At 39.3% G+C, this 10,151-nt stretch overlaps 1 protein-coding gene across 1 annotated transcript; it reads right to left on the reverse strand.

Annotated features, from left to right (window-relative positions):
* Nucleotides 1-2,324: 2,324 nt before the first annotated feature.
* On the reverse strand, nt 2,325-3,343 carry LOC102711124 (ribulose bisphosphate carboxylase small chain, chloroplastic). Its single transcript, XM_006664889.3, has 2 exons — nt 3,048-3,343; nt 2,325-2,961 (listed from the first exon to the last, which is right to left on the reverse strand). Exons 1-2 carry the CDS (start codon nt 3,186-3,188, stop codon nt 2,596-2,598), a joined length of 507 nt encoding a protein of 168 aa, XP_006664952.2. The 5' UTR covers nt 3,189-3,343; the 3' UTR covers nt 2,325-2,595.
* Between the last annotated feature and the right edge of the window lie 6,808 nt (nt 3,344-10,151).

Genomic DNA, 10,151 nt, shown 5'->3' on the forward strand with positions numbered 1-10,151 from the left:
AATATTTGGCATATCTCTGTCCATTTCTTTCGTTTCCATTGGTCCAAGATATTTGTATCTTGCCCTTCTGTTCTTTTAATTTGTAAGTTGGGAAACAGAAATTAACTACTCGGGTTAATGATTTGTTCCTAAACTATAGCAGAATAAAAAAAGCTGCAAATAACGTGTACTTACTCCGTTTCATGTTATAGGACCCTATTTTTTTTATTGGAATTCTAAACCATAGAAATAGGGAAATTTTTCTTTGATGTTTGAGTAGATAATTTTTTTATGTCCTCTCTATTAACTTGTAGGAAAGAAAATTTACCTTTAGTTTTCCTATATATACTCTATTATTACAAATCAAATTACTTCCATAGAAATTAATCCTTAGAAATCTAATTATTTATTTTTCTTTCAAACCGAATAGCTCATAATACTTTTCAGTCTTATCTATATTCATATGGATGCTAATGAATCAAAACACACGTATAAAATATATATACTGATTTATGGATAAATCTCTGTATATACTAATTTATGGATAAATCTCGGTAAAAATAGAAAAATCTTATAACGTGTAATGGAGGGAGTACCATCTTTCCCATAAATAGCAAGCACAATGTTGTGCGCAACTATACAACCTCAAACAACTTAAACATCTCACGCATAAATCTACCCGGAAATATTGTGCTTGCAATATGTTGGGGGGTAATTAATCTAAGCACTGACCACTACGTGCGTCCCTCGTGCATAATTACTGGTATACCCAAATGTACTTCGAAAAAAGATATTAGGGCACCAAGGTATTTATTAGCTAACTCTACTAACTACCACATAAGCAAATTTGATAACGTGAGAAAAGATATGGTAGGAGAGAGAAAAGTTGTTATTACGGATGCCCAACGACTTAGAATCGACTATGAGTATTTATTAAAGAAAATTTTGTTGCATGAGGATGGATAAAAAGGAAAGTTGGGTAATAAAAATATTTTATTGCATTAATAAAGAAACCATACCCGACTTCACCTTTCTACGTACCATTATAAAATAGGCTCGTATCATTATAAAATAGGCTATTATTACTTACGTGAATTAGATAAGAGTCCGTAGTGGGCTCACATGCCCTTATGGACCAGAAAAAAAATGCAATGCCTTCCTGCTAACCCTCCTGTTTGGGCTTAGATACACAACTCGTGCATACAGATTTTTTTTTTTTTGATACACTGGTGCTGATCTTTAACATGTACCACAAAGAGGAGTGTTCTATTGCCTTTACATGTTACAGCCTTGGAAAAATAACTGCCGTGTAGTACTCGTAGTTAAAACTGATGAACAATATATATCTTCTTATGACTCCATGTTTGGCTTATTCATCCACTTAATCACATAAGGTCATTTATGTACCACATACAAGGACGACGAGCAACAAACATACAGAATTCAATTCCATAATAAAATTATAAGAGAACTTAAAGCAATACAATATACTAACACTGTATATATTATCATCAGTATAAACGATTGAAGGATGTAGATTGATTTGATCTCTCACTTAATTAATTGGATATTGCAGTATAAATTTGATTAAGTAAATATATTCCGTGGGAGATTTTTGTTAAATTGACATTATATAGGCAGTACTAGCGTTTAAAATACAAAATTAAAACCACCATTTTAATTGAATTAAAATACAAAATTACTATAATGCTCTTTTCAATATTTTAGAAAATTTCTAAGGTGGCCTTATATATATTGGTAGTAAAGGTCGATGAAAGGTAAAAAAATTGTCTGATTTTTTGATAACTATATAAATAATAAAATTAACTATTATAAAATTGATAATCTACCGTATGAATATGACATGATAATTTTTTACAAAACATACATCTTTAACCATTCGATATTCGAGAAACATGTACGCAAAAGCCAAGAAATAATTTAGGCTAAGGCCTCTTCAGTTTCTAAAAAGTTCTCCCAAAAACATCACATCGAATTTTTAGACACATAAATAGAGCATTAAACATCAACAAAAATAAAAACTAATTGCACAGTTATGAGAAAAATCGTGAGAAAAATCTTTTGAGCCTAGTTAGTGCATGATTAGCCATAAGTGCTACAGTAACACACATGTGCTAATGACGGATTAATTAGACTAAAAAGATTCGTCTCGCAGTTTCTTGGCGAAATCTGTAATTTGTTTTGTAATTAGACTACATTTAATACCTCAAATGTGTGTCCATATATCCGATATGATATTTTTACAAAAAAAATTTGCAAACTCAACAACGAACGCAACCATTGTTGAACACATGCTCTAGGATTCACATCAATCTCACAATACCTTTTACACAAATAGCCGGAGCTTGCATAGATTTCATTCACATATGCCTCATCCAACAACATATAGTCATATATAAGCACTCTTACAATCAAGACCCAAAGTCAGAGAGAGATCACGTGAAACACAACAGAAGCAGAGCAGCACGGCCGGGTAAATACAACAAACTCGGAGAAGAACAAACAGAGACGCACGGGGAATGCACGAAAGCAAAACGAAAGCATCAATCTGTGAACAACGCCGCGACGGCGGTGACGACGACGACGGCGAGGAGATTAGTCGGAGCCCGGGGGCTTGTAGGCGATGAAGCTGATGCACTGCACCTGCCTGACGTTGTCGAAGCCGATGATGCGGACGAAGGCGTCAGGGTAGGCCTTCTTGGCCTCCTCGAGCTCCTTGAGCACCTGGGTGGCGTCGCTGCACCCGAACATGGGCAGCTTCCACATGGTCCAGTACCTGCCGTCGTAGTACCCGGGGGACCTGTTGTTCTCGCGGTAGACGAAGCCGACCTTGCTGAACTCGAGGCACGGCACCCACTTGGACCGCAGCAGGTACTCGATCTGTTTCAGGAGGTCCTCCACGCTCAGCGGCGGCAGGTACGACAGGGTCTCGAACTTCTTGATGCCCTCGATCGGCCACACCTACGATGATGAACACGGATGAGTGAAACTGGTTCTTGATCGAACATGACATCCATCTCGCTTTGGAGAGGAAGAATATGTGATACCTGCATGCACTTGATCCTGCCGCCATTGCTGACGTTGCCGAAGCTGGAGCTGCGGCGGGCGACGGGCATGCCGGCGGTGGACTTGAGCCCCTGGAAGGGAGCGACGGTGGTGGCCGACGACGCCATCACGGAGGGGGCCATCTCTGCAGCAAGCCCAAGCTCTTCCTCTCTCTTGCTGCTGCTCGAGCTCACTTCTTGGATGCCTTAGCGCACAGCCTCCTGGGTATGTATAAATAGCCAAACCACCGGCTAGCTATCGGATGGCCAGTGGCGGGCGGGCAGCGCGATCGAGGCCGGGGATGTGGAAGGACTGGCCGGCGTGCGCCAAGCTATCGGTCCGGGCGGTTTGTGGCTGCGCTCGCGGGTTGCGCCGCGCTTGTGGCCGTGGTGGCGCGAGGGGCCGGATCGGAGCAGCTAGCTAGCGGCGCCATCTCCACCGGGGGGGCGGTGGTCCTCCTCGTCTTCTCTTCGCTAGCTCCTCCACACGATGGGAGCATGCATGCGAGTGATGGGCAGAAGAGAACGCGGGGGTGAGGATTGGAAGGACCGCACGCAGCGAGAGATAGCTCGAGGGTCAGGGAGAGGGATATCGACGCCGATCGAATCGCCTTAATTTGTCGCTGCACCGCGCTGCACGCACAATTTGCACCTTTGCTAGCTACTGCCGTTTTTGTCTTGTTTTGTGATGTACTGGAGTAGTATAATGCAGGTAGTATATTAAGTAAGTAGATAGCCTGGTCATTGTCTAAAGAGGGCTTTATCTTTTTTGCATGCTTCTGCTCAGGCTTATAATTAGGATTTTTTAAGGTACCAGGCCATTAGATTATGAGCCGACCATTGTTTTATACTACACCGTTAATGTTAATACGTGTAGTAGATATTTTATAAGGGTAAATCTGAAACTAAAATGCTTGACTTTGCAATAAATTTGTGTGTCATATATCATGTAAATTAAAATAGATAAATTAATAAATATATCTTATCAAACTTTTGAATAAAATATTTAATATATTTATAAAAATGAATGGTTAGATCTAAATTTTACTACACTACTAAGTAAAATGTACCGTAACATTAGACTATAATTATACTATCACTCCTTAATTAATACTCCCTCCATATTTAAATATACGACGTATATTTAAATATGGAGGGATTACTCTATCGCTGAAATTTTGTAAGCTCGTTTATGCATCAATTATATAATGTTTTGTTTTAGAAAGAGATATGTGCTTTCATAATGATACTGTATCATAAAACCATCAAGACTTCATAAGCTTATCCTAATAAAAACTCACGGTCAAATTTGCATATTAGAAAACCGAAATATTGGCAAATGACATTTTGAAACCGCAAGGAAGTGTTAGTTCTGGGTTATTGGTACAACAGTGGATCATTATGTATGGCCATGCATGTCAGCCGTGCAGAAAAGTGGGTAGAGGCTGATTCGGCCCCTGAATCTACAAAAAGATATGGCAATTTTTAGACATGCATTTATATATTTGATCATTTTTTAAATTGGTGTGGTCTTTATTATCCCTCTTTTTACTTATGTAATTGATAATTGATATCAAAATTTTATTCTCTATATGAATATATTCATAAATATATATTATTTAAAAGAAGCAAGTAGTGAAGTGAGCAACCAATCTTCTACAAACACTACTACCAACTGCTCCCTTCTCGTTTGAAAGGAAAAAAAGGATACCATGGAAAATAAATACCATATATTAGCTGAAAGGTGTATTTACAACTTAAGATATATGAAATGCTATGACAAAAATGGATTGATGCATGACAACCAAACAACATCTACTCCATGCAACTATTTACTGTAATATCTACCATATCTGGGCTTATTCAATACGGATAACCAAACAAAGACCGATCAAATTTAGCCTGGACATAAGAGATGAGCCAGGCTAGATGAACATGGGCAACCAAACAGACTCGTAGTCTTTTATTTTGATTCTATTGCAACTCATCAATTCCATCGCCAAGTGCAAAAAAAAAAAACTAGCCTAGCACACCATGTTGTACGTTTCTGCTTGAAAATTTCAACGTTATGTCATTGCCATTAATATTATCCACACATGCTGAGTGTTCCGCATGAAACCTGACATTGTGTGCCATACTCTGGAGAATTGTTGAAATGCAACGTCGTTTAGATGCTGATCAACACCGTTTGCTTGTTTTTTAACGTCCTGGCAAAACGTCGACTGAATGTCTGAAGCGATCGATGATGGACCAAGCAATTTGTGCTTCACACACTTATTCTGTTCAGTAACTGATTTTGTCCAAACATTACTTTCTTACCACCAAAATTTCAGAGATATCGAAAAAGTAATACCACTCATTTTTTCCTCTGATTGATACTACTGACCAGGGACTAAACTTCGAAACATACCATTTATGTTACACATTTTTTTATAACATGGCATGTATGGAAGAGCTGAGAGAATGCATGAGCAGGGCACTCCAAGATATATGTTTTCTAAAAAAGGACAGTACTATCTCATGAATGGCTAAACATAAGCTACTAAACGAAAGAATGACCATAATACCTCACAAGTAGAGAAATGAAGAGGAGTGTATGTGAGAGAATGCAACAAATAAGGGCAAAATAAAAAAGAAAAATCTGGTAGTACACCATAAATAGAGAAAGAGTGTTTCTCCAATAGAGGACTCAAAACATGAATGCATTACAATGTGGCAATCATTCCACATGCATATTGCCATGCTCAAACCACATCTTATAGAAAGTAAAAACAACAATTCGTTAAGAATCAACTAGAAGATGTTGTAACAAATGCGAAGCCCAAAACACAAATGATTAATCATCCTCAGCATGCATTGCGCATATGCAACCACCAGCATTACCTTCAGAAACATTACCTTGAATAGGTGCAGCAATAGGCGGAATATCAGCCATGCTAACCGTAGAAGGGATTCATGCTGTATTGGTTGCCTAGTTCCTTGCCAGTGTCATGTCTTTCTAGTGACTATGCCATATTGCAAGATCCTATCCTTCGTCTTCCACTCCTGCCTTACCCCAATGTAAACAAATCTTCCATCTTCCATACCAATTGGCCGCATTAGACGTCTCTCAGTGAGTCTCTCAGTCCGCAACCCTGAGCGCAGCTGCATTGAGTGGCAGAACCCAAATGCAGGAATGCTGTCCTTCATCACGTTGATCCATCTTCTCTCATGCTTGAGCTCTCAATGGATTTTAGTGCTTCTCCCAACAAGATGGTATATTGTCAGGCCCTCCTTGTCTATGACAATACACACCAACGTTCCATCGGTAGAGATATCAATGTTGTGGCGAATAGGTCCCTTCACCTCGACATTTAGTAGAATCCATGGCATCTTGATGACTCCGGCTACAATGTTGGCAATGTCAAACCAGAGCACAAGGTCATGGTAATCCCAGTACATGATTCCACTTCCATAAGCTACTTTTTTGTTCCTACAATTAACTTTGGTGTGAACAGAGACAGTCACCCTAGACATGGTCCAGTAGCCAGACTCGAGGAGAAAGTGGCAAAGCGAAATTTGGTCCCATTTCCCTCGATTGTCATAGCAAGTGCCTTTACTATCATGAACTTGCTAGTGTTCTCCTTATCATCATCCATTGGATCAAACATGAGGCCGATGCACATATCAAACCTAGTGATGTGATTAGCAGAACCAGTGATTGAACTAGCCTTTTGCGTTGCTGGATTTGCTCTGAATAGGATGGGTGACTGGAAGTGGGGCATAGCATACTTCGGAGTGTAGAGGACTAAGATGAGGCCATTTGTAGAAGCAAGGAGGCTGAGAAACCCATTTTCTAAGGAACAATCGAGGAAGCCAAATCCAGAGGGGATGCTGACAATATCTGGTTTTGATGATAACACATCAATAGCTTCAAGATTACCACTTTCTGTGCAGCTTATGTGTATAAGAGCAGGGCACGGTGGGCACAACCTTGATTGCTTGGCCACGAGCATGGAATTGTTGGTGAGAAGCTCATGGTATTTCTTTGATACAACCTTAAAGCGGGTGACCAGCTTGAATGGAAACTGTGGAAAAATCTCACAGCTTATTACATCATCCGGGATGTCATTGTGTAAGCCCTTCTCTGATGTTCTTGGAGACATACTATTGCAAATGTGTCAAAAACACTAGTTGGGGCCTGGACAGAAAAACAGCGGTTCTTAAAAATATGGTCGTTAATCGTTGTTTGCATAAAACATAATGGTTGATTCCAAAAGTTATACACTTTTTCTAACACAATCCATGCATCCTTTAGCTGAGATCTGCAACCACGTATTGGCACACCCATATTGCAGGCTACATTCTATTAAAATGTTTTACACATTTATTTCATATTTGCATTCCATCAATTCTAAAGTTGTCCAATATAAATTGTTTATGTAAAGATAAATTCTTGGGCTGCATGGGAAAATGTTTCCAAGCCAATGAAAAAAGGGGATTGGATATGATTAACCTTGAATGTCAAAGAAGAAAGATCTACCTTGGGTGAGATTAATATGGCATAAATATTAGCATGGCAAAGGCACCACCACATGCAAATAACGAAAGAGTATTCTTATGGTACAAGGATATATTTGGACTAATTCCATTTTTTCAGAATGATCACAAGAATTCAATTTATAAACTGAGACACAAACCCTTATGAGGAAGGTTCAATGATATGGAATGAATTTACAATTTGTCCTTTTCCACAACTATGCTACTTCTCTTGCCCTTTTTCACAACAATGCTGGAAATCATTTTGGAATATTTTTTGATTGCAATAATTGCTTCCCATGTCAGAATATTTGGTGTAGATGAAATGATCTCATTTTCGTCAACATGCAAGTTTATTTTCAGCATTGGAAGATGTTTTTCATATATGTATATTAAAGGAAATATAATAAAAATTATGGCAATCATGGCTAGTTAATTCTGTATAATTTAGTTTTTTTTTCACTTGGCTCCTTTGTATTATATTTTGATTAATATAGCAGGGTAGGAGCTTCTCATGATGTTTTCTAGTAAAACAAATAAATGGCTTATATACCCCCATTAACATATCGAATTAGTAGAGGTAGTTAAATGCAATCAATTTTAGTTTACCGGTACAAGTATAATGTAAAATGCATCAAGTTTAGTATAATGTAACATATTGGCTTATATAGCGGAGAATTTCTTTTAATGCAGTCAAGTTTAGTTAACTGGTACAAGTATAATGTAAAATGCTAATATAAATTGGTTGACCATGTTAATATATTGAATCAGTAGAGTTAGTTAAATAAAGCATTCTAAAAGCTGATGTACTATGCTATCCATAAATGTACTTCCTATCTTCGGTGAGATGACTACAAAGATTGACATTTTACTAATATTGCAAGGCAAAAGTACCAATTGCATGAATGACAGGCTTTCAGTGAAACAAGAGGGATTGTTGGGAATTACTAACAGAGAAGACTTCAATGAGTTACCAAATGACTGGTTGCTTAGCCAAAGTGACAGTCAACAACAAAGTGATGGCTACTGAACTAAGCTATACATGAAACATGGCGACTTTGTTTTTTCGATAGTCAACCTTTGGATGGTGACCCACTTGCTTGGAATAACAAGGACAACCCGGTCGTAACCAGTCAGTGTCCCGGGAATGACCAACAAGAAATTTTGGCATAGAAGTAGCGAGCTATTGTTGACATAATCATAGAGATTTGAGATCCGAGCTTTGAATCATACCTTATTTCGAAGAGATTCCAACCGCGAAGGGTGCAAACCAAATCAACACGACAGATGGTCAATAGTGAAAAGTAGGGAGAGACAGAGCGATGGTCCAGTTCACAGCGGCGCATAGGGAGAACCAGCCGGCGGTGCTGCCCTGGCGGTGGCGTAGTGTGCTAGATCTGAAAAGAGGGAATACGAGAGGAGAATAAGGGGGATTTGGGGGATTGAGTATAACCCTAGCTGTTTTTATCCCCTTAGCTACACCAATCTTTATCCCCTTTAGTGATTTTGGGCCCAACAATTTTGGGCTCGTTCCATTTTGATCACTACTTGTTGAGTCACCACTTATAGCTAACCTAATTAGGCCCAACAAGGGTCAACATTCATTGGTGAGATCAACTAGACCAATGATTACCCCGTTATAGCGTTGGCCTTTTACGATTACCCCGTTATAGCGTTGGCCTTTTACTGACCAAGATTGGTCTAGCTAGTTGGCCACAACAATTTTTAAGAAGGAAAAGAAAAATCAAGAGAACTTTCTCTAGATCTTGTACTCTAGATGCATGAGAAAAGTATTGATGACAACAAACATAGAGATGTTTTTCCTCGTATATTTTTACTATCTTTAGACTAGATCTAGCTATGTTCAACTCTCAAGTTCTTCCATCATTGTTGAGAGCTATGATCCCAAACCCATGATGGCACCCACATTTTCTTCAAGTGAAATTGTTTAACCTAAAAGAATAGTAAGAAAGATATGTGTCGACGATTGGTGTCAGCAATAAAATTATAGGGTGGCTACCGAGCTCGGAATTCGATGGTTAAGATGAGGAGGGAGACGATTTACCCAGGTTCAGGCTCTCGACGTGGCGAGATAATACCTTACTCCTGCTTGGCAATTGTATTGCGCAGATGAATCTTCGTTGCCCTCAAGGGGGCACCCCGTACCCCTTATATAGTGGGGGAAGGGTTACAGATATGATAGAGTCCTAATCTAGTAAGACTAAGATCTATCCTAATTTGGTTACGGCTCGGGTCTGAAGTACACGACATGCAATCCGGTATGTACCAGACTCCTAGCCGACACTGTACAGATATGTTCTCTTTCCTATTTGGTACCCCATCGACCGTATGTATTTGTATAGTCTCTGGATACCCCCGGTATAGGTATCCAACAGCAGCCCCCGGAGTCGTCCATAGCAGCGCAAGTCATCCGTGCAGATCGTTGATCATCAGGTGTATCCTGGCGCTATATGCTTGACACTATCCGAGTGCTTTTCAGGTGCTCCCCGAGCGCTTCCCAAGTGATCCTGAGAACTCCGTGATGATTTTAGAGGCTGTGGATGGCTCCAAATGGAAGAAGACGTTAGG

Source organism: Oryza brachyantha, chromosome 12 (assembly GCF_000231095.2).
Source record: "Oryza brachyantha chromosome 12, ObraRS2, whole genome shotgun sequence".
Taxonomy (NCBI): domain Eukaryota; kingdom Viridiplantae; phylum Streptophyta; class Magnoliopsida; order Poales; family Poaceae; genus Oryza; species Oryza brachyantha.